The 24308-nt window shown below is 36.9% G+C and overlaps 1 protein-coding gene and 55 non-coding genes across 56 annotated transcripts; 1 reads left to right on the forward strand and 55 right to left on the reverse strand.

Annotated features, from left to right (window-relative positions):
* Positions 1–310: 310 nt before the first annotated feature.
* LOC143450639 (uncharacterized) lies at positions 311–2676 on the forward strand. Its single transcript, XM_076951270.1, has 5 exons — positions 311–540; positions 1295–1376; positions 1732–1853; positions 2113–2190; positions 2280–2676. The coding sequence occupies exons 1-5, from the start codon at positions 478–480 to the stop codon at positions 2382–2384; spliced, it is 450 nt and encodes a 149-aa protein (XP_076807385.1). The 5' UTR covers positions 311–477; the 3' UTR covers positions 2385–2676.
* Positions 2677–5725: 3049 nt separating this feature from the next.
* On the reverse strand, positions 5726–5815 carry Trnai-uau (transfer RNA isoleucine (anticodon UAU)). Its single transcript is given in 2 exon segments — positions 5726–5761; positions 5778–5815. It is a non-coding gene; the product is annotated as a tRNA-Ile (tRNA).
* Positions 5816–6175: 360 nt separating this feature from the next.
* Trnai-uau (transfer RNA isoleucine (anticodon UAU)) lies at positions 6176–6265 on the reverse strand. Its single transcript is given in 2 exon segments — positions 6176–6211; positions 6228–6265. It is a non-coding gene; the product is annotated as a tRNA-Ile (tRNA).
* A 135-nt stretch (positions 6266–6400) lies between these two features.
* On the reverse strand, positions 6401–6490 carry Trnai-uau (transfer RNA isoleucine (anticodon UAU)). The gene is given in 2 exon segments: positions 6401–6436; positions 6453–6490. It is a non-coding gene; the product is annotated as a tRNA-Ile (tRNA).
* Positions 6491–6846: 356 nt separating this feature from the next.
* Positions 6847–6936, reverse strand: Trnai-uau (transfer RNA isoleucine (anticodon UAU)). Its single transcript is given in 2 exon segments — positions 6847–6882; positions 6899–6936. It is a non-coding gene; the product is annotated as a tRNA-Ile (tRNA).
* A 135-nt stretch (positions 6937–7071) lies between these two features.
* Positions 7072–7161, reverse strand: Trnai-uau (transfer RNA isoleucine (anticodon UAU)). The gene is given in 2 exon segments: positions 7072–7107; positions 7124–7161. It is a non-coding gene; the product is annotated as a tRNA-Ile (tRNA).
* Positions 7162–12658: 5497 nt separating this feature from the next.
* Trnai-uau (transfer RNA isoleucine (anticodon UAU)) lies at positions 12659–12748 on the reverse strand. Its single transcript is given in 2 exon segments — positions 12659–12694; positions 12711–12748. It is a non-coding gene; the product is annotated as a tRNA-Ile (tRNA).
* A 134-nt stretch (positions 12749–12882) lies between these two features.
* On the reverse strand, positions 12883–12972 carry Trnai-uau (transfer RNA isoleucine (anticodon UAU)). The gene is given in 2 exon segments: positions 12883–12918; positions 12935–12972. It is a non-coding gene; the product is annotated as a tRNA-Ile (tRNA).
* A 135-nt stretch (positions 12973–13107) lies between these two features.
* On the reverse strand, positions 13108–13197 carry Trnai-uau (transfer RNA isoleucine (anticodon UAU)). The gene is given in 2 exon segments: positions 13108–13143; positions 13160–13197. It is a non-coding gene; the product is annotated as a tRNA-Ile (tRNA).
* Positions 13198–13333: 136 nt separating this feature from the next.
* Trnai-uau (transfer RNA isoleucine (anticodon UAU)) lies at positions 13334–13423 on the reverse strand. Its single transcript is given in 2 exon segments — positions 13334–13369; positions 13386–13423. It is a non-coding gene; the product is annotated as a tRNA-Ile (tRNA).
* Positions 13424–13558: 135 nt separating this feature from the next.
* Trnai-uau (transfer RNA isoleucine (anticodon UAU)) lies at positions 13559–13648 on the reverse strand. Its single transcript is given in 2 exon segments — positions 13559–13594; positions 13611–13648. It is a non-coding gene; the product is annotated as a tRNA-Ile (tRNA).
* Positions 13649–13775: 127 nt separating this feature from the next.
* Positions 13776–13865, reverse strand: Trnai-uau (transfer RNA isoleucine (anticodon UAU)). The gene is given in 2 exon segments: positions 13776–13811; positions 13828–13865. It is a non-coding gene; the product is annotated as a tRNA-Ile (tRNA).
* A 135-nt stretch (positions 13866–14000) lies between these two features.
* Positions 14001–14090, reverse strand: Trnai-uau (transfer RNA isoleucine (anticodon UAU)). Its single transcript is given in 2 exon segments — positions 14001–14036; positions 14053–14090. It is a non-coding gene; the product is annotated as a tRNA-Ile (tRNA).
* Positions 14091–14225: 135 nt separating this feature from the next.
* Trnai-uau (transfer RNA isoleucine (anticodon UAU)) lies at positions 14226–14315 on the reverse strand. Its single transcript is given in 2 exon segments — positions 14226–14261; positions 14278–14315. It is a non-coding gene; the product is annotated as a tRNA-Ile (tRNA).
* A 134-nt stretch (positions 14316–14449) lies between these two features.
* Trnai-uau (transfer RNA isoleucine (anticodon UAU)) lies at positions 14450–14539 on the reverse strand. Its single transcript is given in 2 exon segments — positions 14450–14485; positions 14502–14539. It is a non-coding gene; the product is annotated as a tRNA-Ile (tRNA).
* A 135-nt stretch (positions 14540–14674) lies between these two features.
* Positions 14675–14764, reverse strand: Trnai-uau (transfer RNA isoleucine (anticodon UAU)). The gene is given in 2 exon segments: positions 14675–14710; positions 14727–14764. It is a non-coding gene; the product is annotated as a tRNA-Ile (tRNA).
* A 135-nt stretch (positions 14765–14899) lies between these two features.
* Trnai-uau (transfer RNA isoleucine (anticodon UAU)) lies at positions 14900–14989 on the reverse strand. The gene is given in 2 exon segments: positions 14900–14935; positions 14952–14989. It is a non-coding gene; the product is annotated as a tRNA-Ile (tRNA).
* A 135-nt stretch (positions 14990–15124) lies between these two features.
* On the reverse strand, positions 15125–15214 carry Trnai-uau (transfer RNA isoleucine (anticodon UAU)). The gene is given in 2 exon segments: positions 15125–15160; positions 15177–15214. It is a non-coding gene; the product is annotated as a tRNA-Ile (tRNA).
* Positions 15215–15350: 136 nt separating this feature from the next.
* Positions 15351–15440, reverse strand: Trnai-uau (transfer RNA isoleucine (anticodon UAU)). The gene is given in 2 exon segments: positions 15351–15386; positions 15403–15440. It is a non-coding gene; the product is annotated as a tRNA-Ile (tRNA).
* A 136-nt stretch (positions 15441–15576) lies between these two features.
* Positions 15577–15666, reverse strand: Trnai-uau (transfer RNA isoleucine (anticodon UAU)). Its single transcript is given in 2 exon segments — positions 15577–15612; positions 15629–15666. It is a non-coding gene; the product is annotated as a tRNA-Ile (tRNA).
* A 135-nt stretch (positions 15667–15801) lies between these two features.
* On the reverse strand, positions 15802–15891 carry Trnai-uau (transfer RNA isoleucine (anticodon UAU)). Its single transcript is given in 2 exon segments — positions 15802–15837; positions 15854–15891. It is a non-coding gene; the product is annotated as a tRNA-Ile (tRNA).
* A 362-nt stretch (positions 15892–16253) lies between these two features.
* On the reverse strand, positions 16254–16343 carry Trnai-uau (transfer RNA isoleucine (anticodon UAU)). The gene is given in 2 exon segments: positions 16254–16289; positions 16306–16343. It is a non-coding gene; the product is annotated as a tRNA-Ile (tRNA).
* A 135-nt stretch (positions 16344–16478) lies between these two features.
* Positions 16479–16568, reverse strand: Trnai-uau (transfer RNA isoleucine (anticodon UAU)). Its single transcript is given in 2 exon segments — positions 16479–16514; positions 16531–16568. It is a non-coding gene; the product is annotated as a tRNA-Ile (tRNA).
* A 135-nt stretch (positions 16569–16703) lies between these two features.
* Trnai-uau (transfer RNA isoleucine (anticodon UAU)) lies at positions 16704–16793 on the reverse strand. The gene is given in 2 exon segments: positions 16704–16739; positions 16756–16793. It is a non-coding gene; the product is annotated as a tRNA-Ile (tRNA).
* A 135-nt stretch (positions 16794–16928) lies between these two features.
* Positions 16929–17018, reverse strand: Trnai-uau (transfer RNA isoleucine (anticodon UAU)). The gene is given in 2 exon segments: positions 16929–16964; positions 16981–17018. It is a non-coding gene; the product is annotated as a tRNA-Ile (tRNA).
* A 136-nt stretch (positions 17019–17154) lies between these two features.
* On the reverse strand, positions 17155–17244 carry Trnai-uau (transfer RNA isoleucine (anticodon UAU)). The gene is given in 2 exon segments: positions 17155–17190; positions 17207–17244. It is a non-coding gene; the product is annotated as a tRNA-Ile (tRNA).
* A 136-nt stretch (positions 17245–17380) lies between these two features.
* Positions 17381–17470, reverse strand: Trnai-uau (transfer RNA isoleucine (anticodon UAU)). The gene is given in 2 exon segments: positions 17381–17416; positions 17433–17470. It is a non-coding gene; the product is annotated as a tRNA-Ile (tRNA).
* Positions 17471–17605: 135 nt separating this feature from the next.
* On the reverse strand, positions 17606–17695 carry Trnai-uau (transfer RNA isoleucine (anticodon UAU)). The gene is given in 2 exon segments: positions 17606–17641; positions 17658–17695. It is a non-coding gene; the product is annotated as a tRNA-Ile (tRNA).
* Positions 17696–17831: 136 nt separating this feature from the next.
* Trnai-uau (transfer RNA isoleucine (anticodon UAU)) lies at positions 17832–17921 on the reverse strand. The gene is given in 2 exon segments: positions 17832–17867; positions 17884–17921. It is a non-coding gene; the product is annotated as a tRNA-Ile (tRNA).
* Positions 17922–18057: 136 nt separating this feature from the next.
* Trnai-uau (transfer RNA isoleucine (anticodon UAU)) lies at positions 18058–18147 on the reverse strand. The gene is given in 2 exon segments: positions 18058–18093; positions 18110–18147. It is a non-coding gene; the product is annotated as a tRNA-Ile (tRNA).
* A 135-nt stretch (positions 18148–18282) lies between these two features.
* Trnai-uau (transfer RNA isoleucine (anticodon UAU)) lies at positions 18283–18372 on the reverse strand. Its single transcript is given in 2 exon segments — positions 18283–18318; positions 18335–18372. It is a non-coding gene; the product is annotated as a tRNA-Ile (tRNA).
* A 127-nt stretch (positions 18373–18499) lies between these two features.
* Positions 18500–18589, reverse strand: Trnai-uau (transfer RNA isoleucine (anticodon UAU)). Its single transcript is given in 2 exon segments — positions 18500–18535; positions 18552–18589. It is a non-coding gene; the product is annotated as a tRNA-Ile (tRNA).
* Positions 18590–18724: 135 nt separating this feature from the next.
* Trnai-uau (transfer RNA isoleucine (anticodon UAU)) lies at positions 18725–18814 on the reverse strand. Its single transcript is given in 2 exon segments — positions 18725–18760; positions 18777–18814. It is a non-coding gene; the product is annotated as a tRNA-Ile (tRNA).
* A 135-nt stretch (positions 18815–18949) lies between these two features.
* On the reverse strand, positions 18950–19039 carry Trnai-uau (transfer RNA isoleucine (anticodon UAU)). The gene is given in 2 exon segments: positions 18950–18985; positions 19002–19039. It is a non-coding gene; the product is annotated as a tRNA-Ile (tRNA).
* A 134-nt stretch (positions 19040–19173) lies between these two features.
* On the reverse strand, positions 19174–19263 carry Trnai-uau (transfer RNA isoleucine (anticodon UAU)). Its single transcript is given in 2 exon segments — positions 19174–19209; positions 19226–19263. It is a non-coding gene; the product is annotated as a tRNA-Ile (tRNA).
* Positions 19264–19398: 135 nt separating this feature from the next.
* Positions 19399–19488, reverse strand: Trnai-uau (transfer RNA isoleucine (anticodon UAU)). The gene is given in 2 exon segments: positions 19399–19434; positions 19451–19488. It is a non-coding gene; the product is annotated as a tRNA-Ile (tRNA).
* Positions 19489–19623: 135 nt separating this feature from the next.
* On the reverse strand, positions 19624–19713 carry Trnai-uau (transfer RNA isoleucine (anticodon UAU)). Its single transcript is given in 2 exon segments — positions 19624–19659; positions 19676–19713. It is a non-coding gene; the product is annotated as a tRNA-Ile (tRNA).
* Positions 19714–19848: 135 nt separating this feature from the next.
* On the reverse strand, positions 19849–19938 carry Trnai-uau (transfer RNA isoleucine (anticodon UAU)). Its single transcript is given in 2 exon segments — positions 19849–19884; positions 19901–19938. It is a non-coding gene; the product is annotated as a tRNA-Ile (tRNA).
* A 136-nt stretch (positions 19939–20074) lies between these two features.
* Positions 20075–20164, reverse strand: Trnai-uau (transfer RNA isoleucine (anticodon UAU)). Its single transcript is given in 2 exon segments — positions 20075–20110; positions 20127–20164. It is a non-coding gene; the product is annotated as a tRNA-Ile (tRNA).
* A 136-nt stretch (positions 20165–20300) lies between these two features.
* Positions 20301–20390, reverse strand: Trnai-uau (transfer RNA isoleucine (anticodon UAU)). Its single transcript is given in 2 exon segments — positions 20301–20336; positions 20353–20390. It is a non-coding gene; the product is annotated as a tRNA-Ile (tRNA).
* Positions 20391–20525: 135 nt separating this feature from the next.
* Positions 20526–20615, reverse strand: Trnai-uau (transfer RNA isoleucine (anticodon UAU)). The gene is given in 2 exon segments: positions 20526–20561; positions 20578–20615. It is a non-coding gene; the product is annotated as a tRNA-Ile (tRNA).
* A 362-nt stretch (positions 20616–20977) lies between these two features.
* On the reverse strand, positions 20978–21067 carry Trnai-uau (transfer RNA isoleucine (anticodon UAU)). The gene is given in 2 exon segments: positions 20978–21013; positions 21030–21067. It is a non-coding gene; the product is annotated as a tRNA-Ile (tRNA).
* A 135-nt stretch (positions 21068–21202) lies between these two features.
* On the reverse strand, positions 21203–21292 carry Trnai-uau (transfer RNA isoleucine (anticodon UAU)). Its single transcript is given in 2 exon segments — positions 21203–21238; positions 21255–21292. It is a non-coding gene; the product is annotated as a tRNA-Ile (tRNA).
* A 135-nt stretch (positions 21293–21427) lies between these two features.
* On the reverse strand, positions 21428–21517 carry Trnai-uau (transfer RNA isoleucine (anticodon UAU)). The gene is given in 2 exon segments: positions 21428–21463; positions 21480–21517. It is a non-coding gene; the product is annotated as a tRNA-Ile (tRNA).
* A 135-nt stretch (positions 21518–21652) lies between these two features.
* Trnai-uau (transfer RNA isoleucine (anticodon UAU)) lies at positions 21653–21742 on the reverse strand. The gene is given in 2 exon segments: positions 21653–21688; positions 21705–21742. It is a non-coding gene; the product is annotated as a tRNA-Ile (tRNA).
* Positions 21743–21878: 136 nt separating this feature from the next.
* Positions 21879–21968, reverse strand: Trnai-uau (transfer RNA isoleucine (anticodon UAU)). Its single transcript is given in 2 exon segments — positions 21879–21914; positions 21931–21968. It is a non-coding gene; the product is annotated as a tRNA-Ile (tRNA).
* A 136-nt stretch (positions 21969–22104) lies between these two features.
* Trnai-uau (transfer RNA isoleucine (anticodon UAU)) lies at positions 22105–22194 on the reverse strand. Its single transcript is given in 2 exon segments — positions 22105–22140; positions 22157–22194. It is a non-coding gene; the product is annotated as a tRNA-Ile (tRNA).
* Positions 22195–22329: 135 nt separating this feature from the next.
* Trnai-uau (transfer RNA isoleucine (anticodon UAU)) lies at positions 22330–22419 on the reverse strand. Its single transcript is given in 2 exon segments — positions 22330–22365; positions 22382–22419. It is a non-coding gene; the product is annotated as a tRNA-Ile (tRNA).
* Positions 22420–22555: 136 nt separating this feature from the next.
* Positions 22556–22645, reverse strand: Trnai-uau (transfer RNA isoleucine (anticodon UAU)). Its single transcript is given in 2 exon segments — positions 22556–22591; positions 22608–22645. It is a non-coding gene; the product is annotated as a tRNA-Ile (tRNA).
* A 135-nt stretch (positions 22646–22780) lies between these two features.
* Positions 22781–22870, reverse strand: Trnai-uau (transfer RNA isoleucine (anticodon UAU)). The gene is given in 2 exon segments: positions 22781–22816; positions 22833–22870. It is a non-coding gene; the product is annotated as a tRNA-Ile (tRNA).
* A 135-nt stretch (positions 22871–23005) lies between these two features.
* Positions 23006–23095, reverse strand: Trnai-uau (transfer RNA isoleucine (anticodon UAU)). Its single transcript is given in 2 exon segments — positions 23006–23041; positions 23058–23095. It is a non-coding gene; the product is annotated as a tRNA-Ile (tRNA).
* Positions 23096–23230: 135 nt separating this feature from the next.
* Trnai-uau (transfer RNA isoleucine (anticodon UAU)) lies at positions 23231–23320 on the reverse strand. The gene is given in 2 exon segments: positions 23231–23266; positions 23283–23320. It is a non-coding gene; the product is annotated as a tRNA-Ile (tRNA).
* Positions 23321–23447: 127 nt separating this feature from the next.
* Positions 23448–23537, reverse strand: Trnai-uau (transfer RNA isoleucine (anticodon UAU)). Its single transcript is given in 2 exon segments — positions 23448–23483; positions 23500–23537. It is a non-coding gene; the product is annotated as a tRNA-Ile (tRNA).
* Positions 23538–23673: 136 nt separating this feature from the next.
* Positions 23674–23763, reverse strand: Trnai-uau (transfer RNA isoleucine (anticodon UAU)). The gene is given in 2 exon segments: positions 23674–23709; positions 23726–23763. It is a non-coding gene; the product is annotated as a tRNA-Ile (tRNA).
* Positions 23764–23899: 136 nt separating this feature from the next.
* Positions 23900–23989, reverse strand: Trnai-uau (transfer RNA isoleucine (anticodon UAU)). Its single transcript is given in 2 exon segments — positions 23900–23935; positions 23952–23989. It is a non-coding gene; the product is annotated as a tRNA-Ile (tRNA).
* Positions 23990–24124: 135 nt separating this feature from the next.
* Positions 24125–24214, reverse strand: Trnai-uau (transfer RNA isoleucine (anticodon UAU)). The gene is given in 2 exon segments: positions 24125–24160; positions 24177–24214. It is a non-coding gene; the product is annotated as a tRNA-Ile (tRNA).
* Positions 24215–24308: the final 94 nt, after the last annotated feature.

Raw genomic sequence — 24308 nt, forward strand, 5'->3', positions numbered from 1 at the left:
TTAGTATCAGCAATTATTAGCGTTGCCAAATCAATAACATTGTGCAAATTTCGTTATGCAGTTTAGTCAAACAGCGTCATACGTCTTTATCCCAAAATGCGTTTCCAAGCTGTGTTCTTTATTTCACGAAATTTTTTAAAACAAATATGGTGAATTGCGTCCATTTGCTTTCTACTGTTCTACTTAAACTAAAAGAGTATCTATTTTAGCTTAATTGAAGAAATTGTTGATTGGCTGCACCACAACCTTCCAAAATTTATGTAAAGTGCCAAATTTATTCACGTCACAAGCCTACTAATGTGTGGCGGAATTTCTGATCACTTAAATCCGTTGTTAATGGTTTGTGTGACTGGTGAAAGTCTTAAATTTAAGGATTTAATTTCTAGGGGTTTAGTGAGGAATATCGGTACAGTATATTACAGTTTAGACAGCTGTTTTTCTTTAAAGTTTGAATTCAAACTCTAGATTAATCTCAAAATGTCAAAAGAAACAGATAAAAAGGAGAACACTGCTGAAGATACACAAATGAAACCAGTCCCGGTAAGTATAGGCCTAGGCCAGGGGTTCTTAAAGTATGGGTCGCGACCCAAACATGGGTCGCGGAGGGTCAGAAAATGGGTCGCGACATAGTGACATAGGTGGGTCGCGACATAGGTTAATATAATATAATATAGGTCTATAGGACATTAAAATGGGTCGCGACATAGGTTTGGGTCGTGAGGTGATCATGAAACTCAGATTTGGGTCGCGCTCAAAAAAGTTTAAGAACCGCTGGCCTAGGCCTACCGGTAATGTCTGAAATGTAAGAATGTGGCGTGATGCAGAAACCAAAATGAGAATTTTTTACAGTTTGGGTAATCTGATATAAAGTAGTTGAAACGTATCCTACGGTTATCATGTGTGCCAGACTGCATGGTATCGCAGGAGCACACTCCATATTTTTTGGCCGAAATGGTGTTGCACTCTGGGAGAAAAGCGATCTTCCTATAGAAAAAGGAAACACTAATTTAACATTGGCCTACAACTTTTTTCAATCTGAAGATAAAGATTTTCAACCATGCTCTATGAATGAATCATACCAAACTCCTTTTGTTAAAGCAATTTTCGTAGATACAGAACATGCTTATGTTATGTACTCTTCCTCAAGATAAAAACACAGTTATGCATGTATTGTATAATAACAAAATAAGGTCTTGTTAGTTGAAGTAATTAAGGTATATATACATGTGAAAAGAAGCTATAATCAAACAATTTTTTGCGCCAGTGTAATCCTGTGATTTATATTTTGACTTAGGTTATCAGCAAAGAGAAAAAATTGATTGATGGCTGTGGTGATGCTGGTGCAGGCACACCGGTCTCTTCAACTCACGAAGCAGGTTAAGATGTATTTTATTTAAACTTTTCTTTAGATTGTTTACATCATAGTGAGTTTGTTTGAATTTTTTGCATAACAAATGTGTATATACGTTGATATGGTAGTGATTTTCATCAACACAAATCATCCTGATTTCAATTGATGTTTTGTTGCATTACTTTCGTGACATACATTTGAATTTAGGGCAGTCTTTTTTCACTTTTCTAATTTCAAACGTTAAAATATGTGCATCAAATAAATCTTTCTTGAGTCAGATATTAGTGAAATGTACCCATTAAGCCATAACTGACAAATCCAACGAAATTTTCACTTCTGGTTTGTAATGTTTTTGAACAAACTAACTTTTGTAAATACAGAATCCGGTGGAACTCAAGATGTTGTAATGAAGAAAGTTGAAACTTTAATGCACGAACTGGAAGAAAAGAGGGAGGCAGACAAGCACATGGTTGAAGAATTTCGAAACCGGATGAAGGAAATGGTATGTTGCTAGGTGCTATAATCTGAAGTCACCTGCGGGTTTCTTTTGCTTAAAAATACCATAACTTATTAAATATTAAAAAGTGTAATGCTTCTTGACATATAATTCTAAGATTACGTTTCTGTTTATGGTCATTTTTCGTGCGCTGGTTTATATAAATATATTGTTTGGGATTAGTGTAAATTTATTTTTGCTTAATTTTAATTTATTTATTATTTATTTATTTTTGTAAACGTTAACAAATTCCTGATTGTTCAAGGTTGATGAAATGAGCCAACAAATTGAACAAAGGCTTCTGCTCAAGCATCAAGAGACAAACAAAAAAGTTGAAGTAAAGGTAAGAACCTTCAGCGAGAAATTAATCCGAGTATGTTTACAGGCAGTAGTCGGCTTACTCTTAATCTGATGAAAATATCATTTTTCTAGTTAAAATATCTGACTGAAGTACTCCAGAATGTTTGTGCTCTTGAAGTTGAGATTAATGATTTCAAAAATGCAGTCGGAGTCTTATTTAAAGAAATACAAACCTAAGTTATCCTCACCAACTATTTTGTCAACATACAATTGAAATATGGAAATGTTACAAGTATCATCATACAATGTATATATTTTATAAGCGCTTTTTCACTGCCATTTAATCCAAAGTTTATCACAATTTCTCACCTTGTATTTTGTGTACATTGCGTTAGATTTTGCATACTTAAGCTAAATTTTTTATACTGGTTAATGTGAGCAGTAATGTTGTTCTTGAGAGATTTTTCTATTTTTGTTAGTTCACTGTGTTTTTTTGTTTGAAAAATTATATTTTTATTTGATACAAACATTTTATTTTTCTTGGTTTGATGTAAAAACGGCTTTTCACTCTAAGCGTATTGAAGGGTATCACAAGTAGGACTTGGGTTGTTAGAAGTCAAGCAGAGAGAGAATTTGTGATAAAGTCTTGAAAGGAAGTTGCCAGAGAAACTTTAAAATGTTGATTAAATAATTGTTTAAGTTGTAATGGAACAAATAGTTTACTCCAAGTGTCCAAAATTGAGCTGTGATAGGTGTCTACATTGTCTTTACAGTTACGGTAGTAAAGCGTAACAAAAGGCAGTGATCTCTCTACTCTCAATCATCGATGTTTTACGAAGCTTCTCGAGGTAGGAGAAAAAGAGGGCAACAGTAGCTCACTTCAAAGTCATCACATCTCCAGTTTTCTGCAGGCCGTTCCGCATTGAAACAGAAGAAACCGCTGTCAACTGAGATTTTTACCAAGTTGTTCGTCGAATCATATACAGCTCTGTCCACTATACGGCGCACTTGTATGGCTATCGGTTTTGCTCCCCCACACACGTATCCTCTTGGCTCAAAATCACCAGCTTCTTCTGGTGTGTCTTTACTCGTCCACGACGTCCAGTAATGGTAGAGTTGGCACGGACCTCCGACAACTGTAAAGATGCAATCACAGTTTGTGTTGAGTTGTCATAAAAAAGCTTTCCAGGTATTTATACGCACTTTTGAGTCAGTTTTCGTATCAATAATGACAACAAGTGCAGGAATATTAATATTGTATTGAAAACTAACGTACTTCGGATCTTACGTTATAGTCCTTCTTCATAGCATAAGACTACTAAATGTACAACGTACAGTATATTAATGGTAAGTGATTAATTAGAAAACGTGTTTTACACAAGGATCGTGGTATGCTTGTACCAAAGGTGGCGCAGTACCAGTACGATAGGACAGTAATTGAAGTCCAAACACAACGATAATAAAGCGGTATGACACTCAAAAAGATAAGACGAAAATATCATAAATAGTTCGCAGGGTTAAACAATACACAGTCAAAAAATCAGGCAAAGATGTTAAATAAAAACTGGGGCTCATTTTCTTAAGCTTGCTGATTTATATTGTATATTTATCAATAATATTTAGATTTTTTTGGTTTTGTTAGTAAGGCTTCGCGTTCTAATCTTCTGTAGACTGAAAAACATGATATTAGACAGTGTGAAATTGAAGTCGAATTTAAGTTGATGTATAGTAATGTTTCACAACGACGATAAAAATGAGGCGCCAAAGAAAAATGATAAAACCAGAATACCAACTTTATCCATTTGCAGGAAGTGAAATACGAATCTGACCGAAACATTTGTCAGAAGCGTTGAAGTAAGTAAAGTATTTCCATAAGCATGACAAAGCGATTACTATAATTTGTGCTTTCTTATAAGCTAGACAGGCAAATATTTGCATTTTAAATAATAGTGATTATTGACAATTTGCTATTTTTATTTATTTATTCCCGGAGAAAATATCTTAGTTTTATGGCAGTTGGCAGTTTTATGGCGGTAATGTACAAACAAGAAAATGTGCAGAAAACAAACAATCATGAAAAAACGTGACAGCCTTGGCAGAGTTAATATGGTGCTTTATCTATTGCTCTTTGCCATTGCAAGTATATGTGGTGTCCAATTGTCGAAACATGCATATTGAATAAATCCTTCCGTTCCGCATTAAAAGTTACGGATTGTATAATCCAAGCGTTGCCTTGCAAACAGGGCAAGTGTGCCTAGTCGTGTAGCTACTGTCTAACACAAAAGGTATCCAACAACACAGCAAACCTCCAATACAGCACAAAAGGACGGTCAGAAGAATGGCGGAACTTTTCATGAAAGTATCTACGTTGGTATAAACAGTGTTATGACAGCTGTTACACGTCACTTGGATAGGTGTGGTCCCAAATGATACCACCGTCTGTAACAGCACTTGCTGCACTTCTACTGGGGAAGTTGCTTCACAGGTTCCTGGATCACCTGCTGGTTTCGGATGCGTCTCCGAAAATGAAGTAGTTGTAGCAGCTAGTTCGTAGGAGGGTAGATCGTGAAGGTTTGGACTTTCATTTTGTTCCATTTATTTAAGCCAGTTGAATTAAATATAAAGAGAAAGCAACTATAGATCCCTCGCTGCCATTTTGATGAATGTTTCCGTTAAGATTGTCGACAAAAATCAGATTTATTATAAGTTTAACTGTTCATGTATTCATTAGAATCGAAAATAAATTGTAATGTATTTCAGCTGCTATATGTTTATCTTTTGTTGGATTATGTTTACCTTTCTCTATGCTATAGTTAAACTATGGTGCTAAAAACTGAACAAATTCCTCACTGGTATCTGGGCTTTCAGTTGTTTTAATGTTTGCTACTGTATATTTGAAACTCGTCTGATCATATTAAACAGAAATGCGGATGTGGACATACGGTAAGTACAAAACGTTTTGTTCCAACCTCGAATGAAGAAGAGTAAACAACAAAAATGTCCAGAGTGCAATCCGTTGATATTCTGAAAAGAAGGTCTCGAAATTCGATCCGGGATAAATATGATATCGGCAATATGTGAAGGACACCTCCACTTGTTTTAGTTTCTTTTTGTTATGACACGTAAGAACAAAACAATAGTCTTGTACGCCAGTGCGTGTTTGAAATTGTAAGCGATTAGGTTACGTAAAATATTCCGTTGCGCAAGATTCTATCAAGACTTTTGACTTTGGAAGTTTTTTTCGGCAAAGTTAAGTATGGTTTTTGCAAGAATTTCAAATTTACTTGAAAAGAACACCTCCTTTTTAAATATTTGAAACGAGTTTAAATTACTCCAGCTGAGGAGCAATTATAATTGCTCTATACTTACTTTTATCTGTGCGAGTCAGAATGTAGTAGCCTACCAAAAACTGAATGAAGTTTTAGCGGACCTTGGCCTCTACACCCTAAACTAAAGGATCTATGAAGACTTTTGACATTGGAAGTTTTATTGTGTGCCACATTTAGTCGTGCTCTTTGCAAGAATTTGCAAGCCATGGAAACGCCATCATCCTTAAACTATTTTAACCGCGCTAAAAATGCTCCAGGTGAGGCTCGAACTCACAACCTCCGCATTACTCCGGTACTGTCTTATAAGTACGGCGCGCTAACCGATTGCGCCACTGGAGCTCGACAAATGATACTTTTTGCGATCAAACCACGATTTTATTTTGACATATTTGGCATATTTTAGTATTTTTTTCAAAAATTTACAAACCATTAAAATGCCAAAATTTTTTAACTAATTAAAATGTGCTGAAAATTTACTCCAGGTGAGGCTCGAACTCACAACCTCCGCATTACTCCGGTACTGTCTTATAAGTACAGCGCGAACACCGATTGCGCCACTGGAGCTCGGCAAATGATACTTTTTGCGATCAAACCACGAAATTATTTTTTCATATTTTGCATATTTCAGCATTTTTTTTCAAAAATTACAAACCATTTAAATGCCAAGACTTTCAAACTAATTAAATTGTGTTAAAAAGTTGCTCCAGGTGAGGCTCGAACTCACAACCTCCGCATTACTCCGGTACTGTCTTATAAGTACGGCGCGTTAACCGATTGCGCCACTGGAGCTCGGCAAATGATGATTTTTGCGATCAAACTAAGCATTTATTTCGACATATGTGGCATATTTTAGTATTTTTTTTCAAAAATTACAAACCATTAAAATGCCAAGACTTTTAAACTAATTAAAATGTGCTGAAAATTTGCTCCAGGTGAGGCTCGAACTCACAACCTCCGCATTACTCCGGTACTGTCTTATAAGTACGGCGCGCTAACCGATTGCGCCACTGGAGCTCGGTAAATGATACTTTTTGCGATCAAACCACGATTTTATTTTGACATATTTTAGTATTTTTTTTTCAAAAATTACAAACCATTAAAATGCCAAGATTTTTAGATTAATTAAAATGATCTGAAAAGTTGCTCCAGGTGAGGCTCGAATTCACAACCTCCGCATTACTCCGGTACTGTCTTATAAGTATATACGACGCGCTAACCGATTGCGCCACTGGAGCTCGGCAAATGATGATTTTTGCGATCAAACTAACCATTTATTTCGACATATTTGGCATATTTTAGCATTTTTTTTCAAAAATTACAAACCATTAAAATGCCAAAATTTTCAAACTAATTAAAATGTGTTAAAAAGTTGCTCCAGGTGAGGCTCGAACTCACAACCTCCGCATTACTCCGGTACTGTCTTATAAGTACGGCGCGCTAACCGATTGCGCCACTGGAGCTCGGCAAATGATACTTTTTGCGATCAAACCACGAATTTATTTTGACATATGTGGCATATTTTAGCATTTCTTTTCAAAAATTACAAACCATTAAAATGCCAAGATTTTCAAACTAATTAAAATGTGTTAAAAAGTTGCTCCAGGTGAGGCTCGAACTCACAACCTCCGCATTACTCCGGTACTGTCTTATAAGTACGGCGCGCTAACCGATTGCGCCACTGGAGCTCGGAAAATGATGTTTTTTGCGATCTAACGAGTAGTTTATTTTGACATATTTTAGTATTTTTTTTCAAAAATTACAAACCATTAAAATGCCAAGACTTTTAAACTAATTAAAATGTGTTAAAAAGTTGCTCCAGGTGAGGCTCGAACTAACAATTTCCGTATTACTCCGGTACTGTCTTTTTTTTTTTTTTTTTAACCCTTTTATGGGTTTTAACACGACAATGCACGATCAATACACGAAAACACTATTCGATATGCAACACACTTTTGTACATAAATACTTCTTTTGATACTGTCACAATCGAAATTAATTTGAGCACATATTATTCCAAAGGGTTTGTGTTACTGTGTTGTGAACACTTGTCTGGCGACTTTTCTCTGCGCTATTGCGCGCTTTTGACATGGCTTTTATTCTGTTTATCACCTCTTGATAGAGAAACGGTTCTTGTTCGAAAATCACTTTGTTCCTAGATAGCCATATGCAGTACCTTGAAATGCTTAACAATAATATTGTTGCATTCAAATTGGTTTCGCAAACACAAAGTTGTTTTAGTGAACTCAAGTCCAAGGCAATACACATTTGTGGAGAAACTTTCGGCATCAAAACACCACTGATGTTAAATATTACCACGTTTACATAATCCCATATGGGTTGTATACATACACAATCATAAAACAAATGATATACATCTTCATCATGAAGGTCACATAATGGGCATCTTGATGTTTTTTGTATACGTGCTATGCGCTCATTAATACATAAGGGTAGCACATTCCATACCATCTTGTAACCAAAAGTTTTTAAATAATTTGGTAGTACCTTATTGTGAATGCCAGTCCACATGTTTTGCATATTTATGGGGAACATAGGTACTAGTACTTGTGCATTTCTCTCGTTTACAATTCTCCTGTAAATTTGTTTGGTTGTCTTTTCAGCAATTTCATCTATGGTAATGCTGTAACGTTTCAAGATATCAACTACGTTGCTATAATATGACGTGGGTTGTGAAGCATGCAGCACAGAATTATTTACAGGCATTGCCAGCATTTTACACAAAGTAAAGCCAATGTAATATTCAAGGAAATACAGCGGTAAGTGTATGCTGTTATTTTGCTTTCGAGCGTTGTAATGTTTTTTTAACAACTTTTAACTTCAAGATATCTAAATACAATGGAATGTCGATAAAGTCGTATCCACCGTTTTCCCTGGTTTTACTTATCGTTTCCATGTTTAATCTTGCACCAGTGCTAAAAACATAATTTTCAACAATTTTGCGTACATTTCGGCGTTGCTGAAGCGCAAGATCATACACTCTAGAACCATACACAAAAATGGGCAATAATAGTGTTTTTACAATGAGCGATTTTCCATCATACGTCGATCTAAATTTTGAGAAATTCGATACCTTCAAACGCATGCTACGCACCTTATTTTCGAGCCAATCAGTAATTGCCTGAGGTTTACCATAAGGAACGTTTAAAACATTTATCGAATCGACCCAGGAAAGCGTGAGAAGCTGAGAGTTTTTGCTTTGCTTCCCACCTAGTTTCAAAGCCGTTACTTTACTGAAGTTCACTTTTATTCCCGTCGCTGTAAGGTATTCACCTAATACAACAAAGGCCTGTGACACCGATTGTTCATCTTGGAGCACCAAGGTTGTATCATCAGCGTATGCAATAGTTTTCACAACCTTACCGCCTGAAGCTGGTAGATGTAAACCTTGTATAGCTGTATTCTTGTTTAAAGCTATTATAACCGGCTCCATTGCTAACAGAAACAAATACAAGCTTAATGGATCTCCTTGTCGTAAACCGCGTTCGACGCGAAAATCTGCCCCTATGTGCCCATTTATCATTACACATGTTTGATTATTTATCAGCGTAGTTGTAATCATTTTCGTAAAAATTTCACCAAACCCGAATTTTTTCAGAATTTCAACCAAGAATTCATGGTCGACGCAGTCAAATGCTTTGTAGATGTCAAGAGATACAATGTATCCATCGGTGTTTCTGTTTTTAATATATTCAATACAGTCTCTAAGCAGCGCTGTTCCATCGTTTATATCTCTGCCACACACAGCAAACTGCGTGTCATTGATAAGTTTTGGTACTAAGCTTTTCAATCGTAACGTCATCATTTTGCTAAATATTTTATATTCGACATTCAGTAATGTTATCGGTCGATAATTTTTTATATCAGTCCGTTCGCCTTTCTTAAATATCAGAGTTATCAATCCCCGAGTCAACTCGGCGGGTGGTTGTGATTCAGCAAAAAACTCTTTCGCTACTTCAATCAGCGTGTCGCCTACAAGGCTCCAAAACGTTTTGTAGAATTCTATGCTTAAGCCATCGCGCCCCGGTGTTTTACCAGTTTTCATGGATTTAACGGCGAAAAGCATCTCGTCCTTAGTTACTTCTAGATCTAAGGTCTCTGTGGTGTCTCTATCTATTTTTTGTTCAATATCCTGTAGGAACGCGCTTTGTCTCCGTTTGTCAAGTTTTTGTTTCGAGTATAAGGTTTTATAAAAATCAGTCGCAACGTCTAGTTTTTCTTTCGGCGTGTTTGCTTCAATGTTTTGATTTGTGCGCAGCGACTCGATGTAGGTCGCTCTATGATGTTCTTTCAGCTTGCGGTAGAAAAACTTTGTCGGGCGATCTCCGTAGTCAAGTTCATTTGCATGAGCAATTATTCTAATTTTCTTTCGTTTTTCTTTGTGGATAGTAATTAGTTCGGCTTTTGTTTTGCGAAACTCTGTCATGACTTTTTTGCCTTCATTTAAGTCTTGGCGCAAATCATTGAGGCTTGCGTTTAATTCGTGTTCTCGCTGATTCTTTTTTTGGTGAATTCGCTTCGAGTGTTTCTGCACCAGTTCTTTTATTCGGTACTTTGTATCAATCCACCAATCGAGTTTATTTTTGTAAAGAACTTGCAGATTTTTATAATCATGCCAGCTTTCTTTTAATTCTTGAGTAAGGTCTTCATTTTCGTAAACGGTGACATTGTTTTTCCAGTAGCCATTGCCGTAGTTTCTGGAAATGTTTAATTTGATATCAACGTGAATCGCATCGTGATCACTTACAGCGCAAGGTTCAATGACATGATTAATGTGCGTGAGCTCGTCTGAACCGTAAAAGCGGTCCAGCCTTGAGTGCGCTTCGTTGCCATGCTAAGTAAAATCTTTTCCGTTCGGTCGTGATATTCTATAGAGGTCTTTCAATCCGTAGGTTTCGCACAAATCCTTCAGGGACTTCGACTCATACCGTTTAACTTGGTGCGCCATAAAGTTATTGCGATCTTTTTGTCGGTCGTCGACGCAGTTGAAATCCCCCGCCAACAGTGTTGGTAATTTACTGTGCACATAAGGATATATGCCGTCATAAAACCGATCTTGCGTGTTGCATTCGTTGCCACTTCCGCGTACTGGTGCGTAAACGTTTACAATATGCATACTTTCGCCAAAAACACTAATATCCGTGGCTAATACTCTCCCAAAATTGTCAAAATTTACGCTTTTAACCTCTATATGCTTGTTATTTATTAGTATAGCCAGGCCTCTTGATTGCGTGTTTCCTGAATTCCACAGCGCACGCTTACCCCATTCTTTTGTCCACTGTATTTCGTCCCCCGGGCTAGAGTGCGTTTCTTGTAACAAGGCAACGTCAACGTTTTTGGTGCGTAGCAAGTCATAAACGAAGGCGCGTTTGTCTTGCTTTCGCAATCCATTACAATTAAGACTGAGAATACGTAGAAGAAACATAATAAACGATAACGTAAGGTATCTAAATCCGGAAAAAACGAATACAATAATTACTATTTAAATATAATCTTTAATCCCTTCAATACTCTCACATGTGTATTTATAGCCACAATTACAAAAGTATGATTGAGAGGGGCTTATGGCCTTACAAACCACCTCTTCACAGTCACAATGTATAACACACAAATTGCATTCTGTGTTCACACATTTGCCTTGTGTTCTAATAGGGGGTATTAGGTTGTAGCTCTTACATAAACACTCACACAATGAAGCATTACAGGTTGCACATTCAACAAAGTTCTTACCATACTCTGATACATGAGTGTGTGCTTTACAGCAAGATAGGTATTTTAATTCACATTGACACACATCACAAGGAAAGTCATGCATGTTTCCTTCTGGAATTATCTGTTTAATTCTGTCATTACAGGTATTTATTACTATATAATCTTCAGGGCATTTACTACATTGCCATTTCCTGCACTCATCCAAGATATGTTCTTCATTGTTACATGTTAGACATTTGACTATGTATGTATTATCATTATGGCTAACCTTTGTGCAGGGCTCCTCAGATGCCTCATCTGGAGAGGATCTTTTCCTGTCACTCCTCCTCTCAGTATTCTTTTCTATTGAGTTGTCTTCATTCATATGTACTTCTGTTAGATTGTTTTCTGTCATGTCAAACCAGTCCCTAGGTTGTTCTTCCCCTTTCTTTGTGGTTGCTGTATCAGGTTCATTGCTGTCATTGTTCTTTCCATCTTCAGTATTGTCCTTGTTTGTGTTCATTATAGAATTTTTATGGTTTTCTTCATTGTGAGTGTGGCCAGGTGATTGGTGTCTAGTGAGGGGGTTTCTATAATAATCCATACCTCTTCTGGGGTTTGGCTGATTGTTCTTTTCCAGTGGGGGGTATTCAGAGTTATTTTTGGCAGGACAGTTGATGTGTTTGTGTCCTGGTTTGTTGCAGTACTGGCATGTTGCCAACTGTCCATGGTATTTGACTAGTAGTTCTTCCCCAAGAATATTTAAATAGCTTGGTATTGGTGTTTGATCCAGTTCATCTTTAGCTATTTCCATAATATAAACACCACTGAACAAAGCCTTTGCATCTTTTTTTGGGAAACATTTAATGATTTTACCATGATTTTCTTCTAAGAATGATTTCAAGGCTTCAATAGGAAATGGTGTAGGAATCCAAGATATATGAACATATACCTTATCCGGTTCATACAGCTTTAGCTACCGAATTTCTTCAAGATTAAGAAGTTTTTCATGTAAATCCAGAACATGCTCTCTCGACTTGCAGGTAATATCGATATTGCCACCTTTCTTCTCCACTAGGCCAACGAGTAATTTTAAAGAAAAGTTAATCTTTTCAAAAATTTTCCAAAGATCTTCCCTTTTGGTACTATAAGATACTCTAAACGTTAGGCAATTTGGCCTTGCATACTCCATAGGTCTTAACTTCTTCTTAACTTTGTCCGAATAAGAAACGGGTTTATTTTCTGCCATAACTTTCGATGATTCAAAGCACTCAGGTGCAAATATTTAACAATATAAGCCTGCGTAATGGGTGGCTAACCCAAAACATTCAACCAGATTTCCACGAGGTTGCTTTTAACTTCCGAGATCGAACGGGATCGGGTCTACTCCGGCATATTTTAGCATTTTTTTGCAAAAATTACAAACCATTAAAATGCCAAGATTTTTAAACTAATTAAAATGTGTTAAAAAGTTGCTCCAGGTGAGGCTCGAACTCACAACCTCCGCATTACTCCGGTACTGTCTTATAAGTACGGCGCGCTAACCGATTGCACCACTGGAGCTCGGCAAATTATACTTTTTGCGATCAAACCAGCAATTTATTTTGACATATTTGGCATATTTTAGTATTTTTTTCCAAAAATACAAACCATTAAAATGCCAAGATTTTTAAACTAATTAAAATGTGCTGAAAAGTTGCTCCAGGTGAGGCTCGAACTCACAACCTCCGCATTACTCCGGTACTGTCTTATAAGTACGGCGCGCTAACCGATTGCGCCACTGGAGCTCGGCAAATGATGATTTTTGCGATGAAACCAGCAATTTATTTTGACATATTTGGCATATTTTAGCATTTTTTTGCAAAATTTACAAACCATTAAAATGCCAAGATTTTCAAACTAATTAAAATGTGCTAAAAAGTTGCTCCAGGTGAGGCTCGAACTCACAACCTCCGCATTACTCCGGTACTGTCTTATAAGTACGGCGCGCTAACCGATTGCGCCACTGGAGCTCGGCAAATGTTACTTTTTGCGATCAAACCACGAAATTATTTTTTCATATTTTGCATATTTTAGCATTTTTTTTCAAAAATTTACAAACCATTAAAATGCCAAGATTTTTAAACTAATTAAAATGTGTTAAAAAGTTGCTCCAAGTGAGGCTCGAACTCACAACCTCCGCATTACTCCGGTACTGTCTTATAAGTACGGCGCGCTAACAGATTGCGCCACTGGAGCTCGGCAAATGATGAATTTTGCGATTAAACTAAGCATTTATTTCGATATATGTTGCATATTTTAGCATTTTTTTTCAAAAATTACAAACCATTAAAATGCCAAGACTTTTAAACTAATTAAAATGTGTTAAAAAGTTGCTCCAGGTGAGGCTCGAACTCACAACCTCCGCATTACTCCGGTACTGTCTTATAAGTACTACGCGCTAACCGATTGCGCCACTGGAGCTCGGCAAATGATACTGTTTTAGATCAAATTATTTTGACATATGTGGCATATTTTAGCATTTTTTTTCAAAAATTACAAACCATTTAAATGCCAAGATTTTCAAACTAATTAAAATGTGTTAAAAAGTTGCTCCAGGCGAGACTCGAACTCACAACCTCCGCATTACTCCGGTACTGTCTTATAAGTACGGCGCGCTAACCGATTGCGCCACTGGAGCTCGGCAAATGATACTTTTTGCGATCAAACCACGACTTTATTTTGACATATGTGGCATATTTTAACATTTCTTTTCAAAAATTACAAACCATTAAAATGCCAAGAATTTCAAACTAATTAAATTCTGTTAAAAGTTTGCTCGAGATGAGGCTCGAACTCACAACCTCCGCATTACTCCGGTACTGTCTTATAAGTACGGCGCGCTAACCGATTGCGCCACTGGAGCTCGGCAAATGATGATTTTTGCGATCAAACCACGAAATTATTTTTTCATATTTTGCATATTTTAGCATTTCTTTTCAAAAATTACAAACCATTAAAATGCCAAGATTTTCAAACTAATTAAAATGTGCTAAAAAGTTGCTCCAGGTGAGGCTCGAACTCACAACCTCCGCATTACTCCGGTACTGTCTTATAAGTACGACTCGCTAACCGATTGCGCCACTGGAGCTCGGCAAATGATGAGTTTTACGATCAAACTAACCATTTATTTTGACATATGTGGCATATTTTAGCATTTTTTTCAAAAATTACAAACCATTAAAATGCCAAGATTTTCAAACTAATTAAAATGTGTTAAAAAGTTGCTCCAGGTGAGGCTCGAACTCACAACCTCCGCATTACTCCGGTACTGTCTTATAAGTACGGCGCGCTAACCGATTGCGCCACTGGAGCTCAGCAAATGATACTTTTTGCGATCAAACCACGAAAATATTTTGACATATGTGGCATATTTTAACATTTCTTTTCAAAAATTATAAACCATTAAAATGCCAAGATTTTTAAACTAATTAAATTGTGTTAAAACTTTGCTCCAGGTGAGGCTCGAACTCACAACCTCCGCATTACTCCGGTACTGTCTTATAAGTACGGCGCGCTAACCGATTGCGCCACTGGAGCTCTGCAAATGATACTTGTTGCGATCAAACCACGAATTTATTTTGACATATGTGGCATATTTTAGCATTTCTTTTCAAAAATTACAAACCATTAAAATGCCAAGATTTTTAAACTAATTAAAATGTGCTGAAAAGTTGCTCCAGGTGAGGCTCGAACTCACAACCTCCGCATTACTCCGGTACTGTCTTATAAGTACGGCGCGCTAACCGATTGCGCCACTGTAGCTCGGCAAATGATACTGTTTGCGATGAAACCAGCAATATATTTTGACATATGTGGCATATTTTAATATTTTTTTTCAAAGTTTACAAACTATTTAAATGCCAAGATTTTTAAACTAATTAAAATGTGTTAAAAAGTTGCTCCAGGTGAGGCTCGAACTCACAACCTCCGCATTACTCCGGTACTGTCTTATAAGTACGGCGCGCTAACCGATTGCGCCACTGGAGCTCGGCAAATGATGATTTTTGCGATCAAACTAACCATTTATTTCGACATATGTGGCATATTTTAGTATTTTTTTTCAAAAATTACAAACCATTTAAATGCCAAGACTTTTCAAACTAATTAAAATGTGTTAAAAAGTTGCTCCAGGTGAGGCTCGAACTCACAACCTCCGCATTACTCCGGTACTGTCTTATAAGTACGGCGCGCTAACCGATTGCGCCACTGGAGCTCGGCAAATGATGATTTTTGCGATCAAACTAAGCATTTATTTCGACATATGTGGCATATTTTAGCATTTTTTTTCAAAAATTACAAACCATTTAAATGCCAAGACTTTTCAAACTAATTAAAATGTGTTAAAAAGTTGCTCCAGGTGAGGCTCGAACTCACAACCTCCGCATTACTCCGGTACTGTCTTATAAGTACGGCGCGCTAACCGATTGCGCCACTGGAGCTCGGCAAATGATGATTTTTGCGATGAAACCAGCAATTTATTTTGACATATTTGGCATATTTTAGCATTTTTTTTCAAAAATTACAAACCATTAAAATGCCAAGATTTTTAAACTAATTAAAATGTGCTAAAAAGTTGCTCCAGGTGAGGCTCGAACTCACAACCTCCGCATTACTCCGGTACTGTTTTATAAGTACAGCGCGCTAACCGATTGCCCCACTGGAGCTCGGCAAATGTTACTTTTTGCGATCAAACCACGAAATTATTTTTTCATATTTTGCATATTTTAGCATTTTTTTTCAAAAATTTACAAACCATTAAAATGCCAAGATTTTTAAACTAATTAAAATGTGTTAAAAAGTTGCTCCAAGTGAGGCTCGAACTCACAACCTAAGCATTACTCCGGTACTGTCTTATAAGTACGGCGCGCTAACAGATTGCGCCACTGGAGCTCGGCAAATGATGAATTTTGCGATTAAACTAAGCATTTATTTCGATATATGTTGCATATTTTAGTATTTTTTTTTCAAAAATTACAAACCATTAAAATGCCAAGATTTTTAGATTAATTAAAATGATCTGAAAAGTTGCTCCAGGTGAGGCTCGAACTCACAACCTCCGCATTACTCCGGTACTGCCTTATAAGTACGGCGCGCTAACCGATTGCGCCACTGGAGCTCGGCAAATGATACTGTTTTAGATCAAACCACGAAAATATTTTGACATATGTGGCATATTTTAACATTTCTTTTCAAAAATTATAAACCATTAAAATGCCAAGATTTTTAAACTAATTAAATTGTGTTAAAACTTTGCTCCAGGTGAGGCTCGAACTCACAACCTCCGCATTACTCCGGTACTGTCTTATAAGTACGGCGCGCTAACCGATTGCGCCACTGGAGCTCTGCAAATGATACTTGTTGCGATCAAACCACGAATTTATTTTGACATATGTGGCATATTTTAGCATTTCTTTTCAAAAATTACAAACCATTAAAATGCCAAGATTTTAAAACTAATTAAAATGATCTGAAAAGTTGCTCCAGGTGAGGCTCGAACTCACAACCTCCGCATTACTCCGGTACTGTCTTATAAGTACGGCGCGCTAACCGATTGCGCCACTGTAGCTCGGCAAATGATACTGTTTGCGATGAAACCAGCAATATATTTTGACATATGTGGCATATTTTAATATTTTTTTTCAAAGTTTACAAACTATTTAAATGCCAAGATTTTTAAACTAATTAAAATGTGTTAAAAAGTTGCTCCAGGTGAGGCTCGAACTCACAACCTCCGCATTACTCCGGTACTGTCTTATAAGTACGGCGCGCTAACCGATTGCGCCACTGGAGCTCGGCAAATGATGATTTTTGCGATCAAACTAACCATTTATTTCGACATATGTGGCATATTTTAGTATTTTTTTTCAAAAATTACAAACCATTTAAATGCCAAGACTTTTCAAACTAATTAAAATGTGTTAAAAAGTTGCTCCAGGTGAGGCTCGAACTCACAACCTCCGCATTACTCCGGTACTGTCTTATAAGTACGGCGCGCTAACCGATTGCGCCACTGGAGCTCGGCAAATGATGATTTTTGCGATCAAACTAAGCATTTATTTCGACATATGTGGCATATTTTAGCATTTTTTTTCAAAAATTACAAACCATTTAAATGCCAAGACTTTTCAAACTAATTAAAATGTGTTAAAAAGTTGCTCCAGGTGAGGCTCGAACTCACAACCTCCGCATTACTCCGGTACTGTCTTATAAGTACGGCGCGCTAACCGATTGCGCCACTGGAGCTCGGCAAATGATGATTTTTGCGATGAAACCAGCAATTTATTTTGACAAATTTGGCATATTTTAGCATTTTTTTTCAAAAATTACAAACCATTAAAATGCCAAGATTTTTAAACTAATTAAAATGTGCTAAAAAGTTGCTCCAGGTGAGGCTCGAACTCACAACCTCCGCATTACTCCGGTACTGTTTTATAAGTACAGCGCGCTAACCGATTGCCCCACTGGAGCTCGGCAAATGTTACTTTTTGCGATCAAACCACGAAATTATTTTTTCATATTTTGCATATTTTAGCATTTTTTTTCAAAAATTTACAAACCATTAAAATGCCAAGATTTTTAAACTAATTAAAATGTGTTAAAAAGTTGCTCCAAGTGAGGCTCGAACTCACAACCTCCGCATTACTCCGGTACTGTCTTATAAGTACGGCGCGCTAACCGATTGCGCCACTGGAGCTCGGCAAATGTTACTTTTTGCGATCAAACCACGAAATTATTTTTTCATATTTTGCATATTTTAGCATTTTATTTCAAAAATTTACAAACCATTAAAATGCCAAGATTTTTAAACTAATTAAAATGTGTTAAAAAGTTGCTCCAAGTGAGGCTCGAACTCACAACCTCCGCATTACTCCGGTACTGTCTTATAAGTACGGCGCGCTAACAGATTGCGCCACTGGAGCTCGGCAAATGATGAATTTTGCGATTAAACTAAGCATTTATTTCGATATATGTTGCATATTTTAGCATTTTTTTTCAAAAATTACAAACCATTAAAATGCCAAGACTTTTAAACTAATTAAAATGTGTTAAAAAGTTGCTCCAGGTGAGGCTCGAACTCACAACCTCCGCATTACTCCGGTACTGTCTTATAAGTACTACGCGCTAACCGATTGCGCCACTGGAGCTCGGCAAATGATACTGTTTTAGATCAAATTATTTTGACATATGTGGCATATTTTAGCATTTTTTTTCAAAAATTACAAACCATTTAAATGCCAAGATTTTCAAACTAATTAAAATGTGTTAAAAAGTTGCTCCAGGCGAGACTCGAACTCACAACCTCCGCATTACTCCGGTACTGTCTTATAAGTACGGCGCGCTAACCGATTGCGCCACTGGAGCTCGGCAAATGATACTTTTTGCGATCAAACCACGACTTTATTTTGACATATGTGGCATATTTTAACATTTCTTTTCAAAAATTACAAACCATTAAAATGCCAAGAATTTCAAACTAATTAAATTCTGTTAAAAGTTTGCTCGAGATGAGGCTCGAACTCACAACCTCCGCATTACTCCGGTACTGTCTTATAAGTACGGCGCGCTAACCGATTGCGCCACTGGAGCTCGGCAAATGATGATTTTTGCGATCAAACCACGAAATTATTTTTTCATATTTTGCATATTTTAGCATTTCTTTTCAAAAATTACAAACCATTAAAATGCCAAGATTTTCAAACTAATTAAAATGTGCTAAAAAGTTGCTCCAGGTGAGGCTCGAACTCACAACCTCCGCATTACTCCGGTACTGTCTTATAAGTACGACTCGCTAACCGATTGCGCCACTGGAGCTCGGCAAATGATGAGTTTTACGATCAAACTAACCATTTATTTTGACATATGTGGCATATTTTAGCATTTTTTTCAAAAATTACAAACCATTAAAATGCCAAGATTTTCAAACTAATTAAAATGTGTTAAAAAGTTGCTCCAGGTGAGGCTCGAACTCACAACCTCCGCATTACTCCGGTACTGTCTTATAAGTACGGCGCGCTAACCGATTGCGCCACTGGAGCTCAGCAAATGATACTTTTTGCGATCAAACCACGAAAATATTTTGACATATGTGGCATATTTTAACATTTCTTTTCAAAAATTATAAACCATTAAAATGCCAAGATTTTTAAACTAATTAAATTGTGTTAAAACTTTGCTCCAGGTGAGGCTCGAACTCACAACCTCCGCATTACTCCGGTACTGTCTTATAAGTACGGCGCGCTAACCGATTGCGCCACTGGAGCTCTGCAAATGATACTTGTTGCGATCAAACCACGAATTTATTTTGACATATGTGGCATATTTTAGCATTTCTTTTCAAAAATTACAAACCATTAAAATGCCAAGATTTTTAAACTAATTAAAATGTGCTGAAAAGTTGCTCCAGGTGAGGCTCGAACTCACAACCTCCGCATTACTCCGGTACTGTCTTATAAGTACGGCGCGCTAACCGATTGCGCCACTGTAGCTCGGCAAATGATACTGTTTGCGATGAAACCAGCAATATATTTTGACATATGTGGCATATTTTAATATTTTTTTTCAAAGTTTACAAACTATTTAAATGCCAAGATTTTTAAACTAATTAAAATGTGTTAAAAAGTTGCTCCAGGTGAGGCTCGAACTCACAACCTCCGCATTACTCCGGTACTGTCTTATAAGTACGGCGCGCTAACCGATTGCGCCACTGGAGCTCGGCAAATGATGATTTTTGCGATCAAACTAACCATTTATTTCGACATATGTGGCATATTTTAGTATTTTTTTTCAAAAATTACAAACCATTTAAATGCCAAGACTTTTCAAACTAATTAAAATGTGTTAAAAAGTTGCTCCAGGTGAGGCTCGAACTCACAACCTCCGCATTACTCCGGTACTGTCTTATAAGTACGGCGCGCTAACCGATTGCGCCACTGGAGCTCGGCAAATGATGATTTTTGCGATCAAACTAAGCATTTATTTCGACATATGTGGCATATTTTAGCATTTTTTTTCAAAAATTACAAACCATTTAAATGCCAAGACTTTTCAAACTAATTAAAATGTGTTAAAAAGTTGCTCCAGGTGAGGCTCGAACTCACAACCTCCGCATTACTCCGGTACTGTCTTATAAGTACGGCGCGCTAACCGATTGCGCCACTGGAGCTCGGCAAATGATGATTTTTGCGATGAAACCAGCAATTTATTTTGACATATTTGGCATATTTTAGCATTTTTTTTCAAAAATTACAAACCATTAAAATGCCAAGATTTTTAAACTAATTAAAATGTGCTAAAAAGTTGCTCCAGGTGAGGCTCGAACTCACAACCTCCGCATTACTCCGGTACTGTTTTATAAGTACAGCGCGCTAACCGATTGCCCCACTGGAGCTCGGCAAATGTTACTTTTTGCGATCAAACCACGAAATTATTTTTTCATATTTTGCATATTTTAGCATTTTTTTTCAAAAATTTACAAACCATTAAAATGCCAAGATTTTTAAACTAATTAAAATGTGTTAAAAAGTTGCTCCAAGTGAGGCTCGAACTCACAACCTAAGCATTACTCCGGTACTGTCTTATAAGTACGGCGCGCTAACAGATTGCGCCACTGGAGCTCGGCAAATGATGAATTTTGCGATTAAACTAAGCATTTATTTCGATATATGTTGCATATTTTAGTATTTTTTTTTCAAAAATTACAAACCATTAAAATGCCAAGATTTTTAGATTAATTAAAATGATCTGAAAAGTTGCTCCAGGTGAGGCTCGAACTCACAACCTCCGCATTACTCCGGTACTGCCTTATAAGTACGGCGCGCTAACCGATTGCGCCACTGGAGCTCGGCAAATGATACTGTTTTAGATCAAACCACGAAAATATTTTGACATATGTGGCATATTTTAACATTTCTTTTCAAAAATTATAAACCATTAAAATGCCAAGATTTTTAAACTAATTAAATTGTGTTAAAACTTTGCTCCAGGTGAGGCTCGAACTCACAACCTCCGCATTACTCCGGTACTGTCTTATAAGTACGGCGCGCTAACCGATTGCGCCACTGGAGCTCTGCAAATGATACTTGTTGCGATCAAACCACGAATTTATTTTGACATATGTGGCATATTTTAGCATTTCTTTTCAAAAATTACAAACCATTAAAATGCCAAGATTTTTAAACTAATTAAAATGTGCTGAAAAGTTGCTCCAGGTGAGGCTCGAACTCACAACCTCCGCATTACTCCGGTACTGTCTTATAAGTACGGCGCGCTAACCGATTGCGCCACTGTAGCTCGGCAAATGATACTGTTTGCGATGAAACCAGCAATATATTTTGACATATGTGGCATATTTTAATATTTTTTTTCAAAGTTTACAAACTATTTAAATGCCAAGATTTTTAAACTAATTAAAATGTGTTAAAAAGTTGCTCCAGGTGAGGCTCGAACTCACAACCTCCGCATTACTCCGGTACTGTCTTATAAGTACGGCGCGCTAACCGATTGCGCCACTGGAGCTCGGCAAATGATGATTTTTGCGATCAAACTAACCATTTATTTCGACATATGTGGCATATTTTAGTAATTTTTTTCAAAAATTACAAACCATTTAAATGCCAAGACTTTTCAAACTAATTAAAATGTGTTAAAAAGTTGCTCCAGGTGAGGCTCGAACTCACAACCTCCGCATTACTCCGGTACTGTCTTATAAGTACGGCGCGCTAACCGATTGCGCCACTGGAGCTCGGCAAATGATGATTTTTGCGATCAAACTAAGCATTTATTTCGACATATGTGGCATATTTTAGCATTTTTTTTCAAAAATTACAAACCATTTAAATGCCAAGACTTTTCAAACTAATTAAAATGTGTTAAAAAGTTGCTCCAGGTGAGGCTCGAACTCACAACCTCCGCATTACTCCGGTACTGTCTTATAAGTACGGCGCGCTAACCGATTGCGCCACTGGAGCTCGGCAAATGATGATTTTTGCGATGAAACCAGCAATTTATTTTGACATATTTGGCATATTTTAGCATTTTTTTTCAAAAATTACAAACCATTAAAATGCCAAGATTTTTAAACTAATTAAAATGTGCTAAAAAGTTGCTCCAGGTGAGGCTCGAACTCACAACCTCCGCATTACTCCGGTACTGTTTTATAAGTACAGCGCGCTAACCGATTGCCCCACTGGAGCTCGGCAAATGTTACTTTTTGCGATCAAACCACGAAATTATTTTTTCATATTTTGCATATTTTAGCATTTTTTTTCAAAAATTTACAAACCATTAAAATGCCAAGATTTTTAAACTAATTAAAATGTGTTAAAAAGTTGCTCCAAGTGAGGCTCGAACTCACAACCTCCGCATTACTCCGGTACTGTCTTATAAGTACGGCGCGCTAACAGATTGCGCCACTGGAGCTCGGCAAATGATGAATTTTGCGATTAAACTAAGCATTTATTTCGATATATGTTGCATATTTTAGCATTTTTTTTCAAAAATTACAAACCATTAAAATGCCAAGACTTTTAAACTAATTAAAATGTGTTAAAAAGTTGCTCCAGGTGAGGCTCGAACTCACAACCTCCGCATTACTCCGGTACTGCCTTATAAGTACGGCGCGCTAACCGATTGCGCCACTGGAGCTCGGCAAATGATACTGTTTTAGATCAAACCACGAAATTATTTCGACAAATGTGGCATATTTTAGCATTTTTTTTCAAAAATTACAAACCATTTAAATGCCAAGACTTTTAAACTAATTAAAATGTGTTAAAAATTTGCTCCAGGTGAGGCTTGAACTCACAACCTCCGCATTACTCCGGTACTGTCTTATAAGTACGGCGCGCTAACCGATTGCGCCACTGGAGCTCGGCAAATGATGATTTTTGCAATCAATCTAATCATTTATTTCGACATATGTGGCATATTTTAGCATTTTTTTTCAAAAATTACAAACCATTAAAATGCCAAGACTTTTAAACTAATTAAAATGTGTTAAAAAGTTGCTCCAGGTGAGGCTCGAACTCACAACCTCCGCATTACTCCGGTACTGTCTTATAAGTACTACGCGCTAACCGATTGCGCCACTGGAGCTCGGCAAATGATACTGTTTTAGATCAAATTATTTTGACATATGTGGCATATTTTAGCATTTTTTTTCAAAAATTACAAACCATTTAAATGCCAAGATTTTTAAACTAATTAAAATGTGCTAAAAAGTTGCTCCAGGCGAGACTCGAACTCACAACCTCCGCATTACTCCGGTACTGTCTTATAAGTACGGCGCGCTAACCGATTGCGCCACTGGAGCTCGGCAAATGATGATTTTTGCGATCAAACTAAGCATTTATTTCGACATATGTGGCATATTTTAGTATTTTTTTTCAAAAATTACAAACCATTTAAATGCCAAGACTTTTCAAACTAATTAAAATGTGTTAAAAAGTTGCTCCAGGTGAGGCTCGAACTCACAACCTCCGCATTACTCCGGTACTGTCTTATAAGTACGGCGCGCTAACCGATTGCGCCACTGGAGCTCGGCAAATGATGATTTTTGCGATCAAACTAAGCATTTATTTCGACATATGTGGCATATTTTAGTATTTTTTTTCAAAAATTACAAACCATTTAAATGCCAAGACTTTTCAAACTAATTAAAATGTGTTAAAAAATTGCTCCAGGTGAGGCTCGAACTCACAACCTCCGCATTACTCCGGTACTGTCTTATAAGTACGGCGCGCTAACCGATTGCGCCACTGGAGCTCGGCAAATGATGATTTTTGCGATGAAACCAGCAATTTATTTTGACATATTTGGCGTATTTTAGCATTTTTTTGCAAAAATTACAAACCATTAAAATGCCAAGACTTTTAAACTAATTAAAATGTGTTAAAAAGTTGCTCCAGGTGAGGCTCGAACTCACAACCTCCGCATTACTCCGGTACTGTCTTATAAGTACTACGCGCTAACCGATTGCGCCACTGGAGCTCGACAAATGATACTGTTTTAGATCAAATTATTTTGACATATGTGGCATATTTTAGCATTTTTTTTCAAAAATTACAAACCATTTAAATGCCAA

Source organism: Clavelina lepadiformis, chromosome 3 (genome assembly GCF_947623445.1).
Source record: "Clavelina lepadiformis chromosome 3, kaClaLepa1.1, whole genome shotgun sequence".
Taxonomy (NCBI): Eukaryota; Metazoa; Chordata; class Ascidiacea; order Aplousobranchia; family Clavelinidae; genus Clavelina; species Clavelina lepadiformis.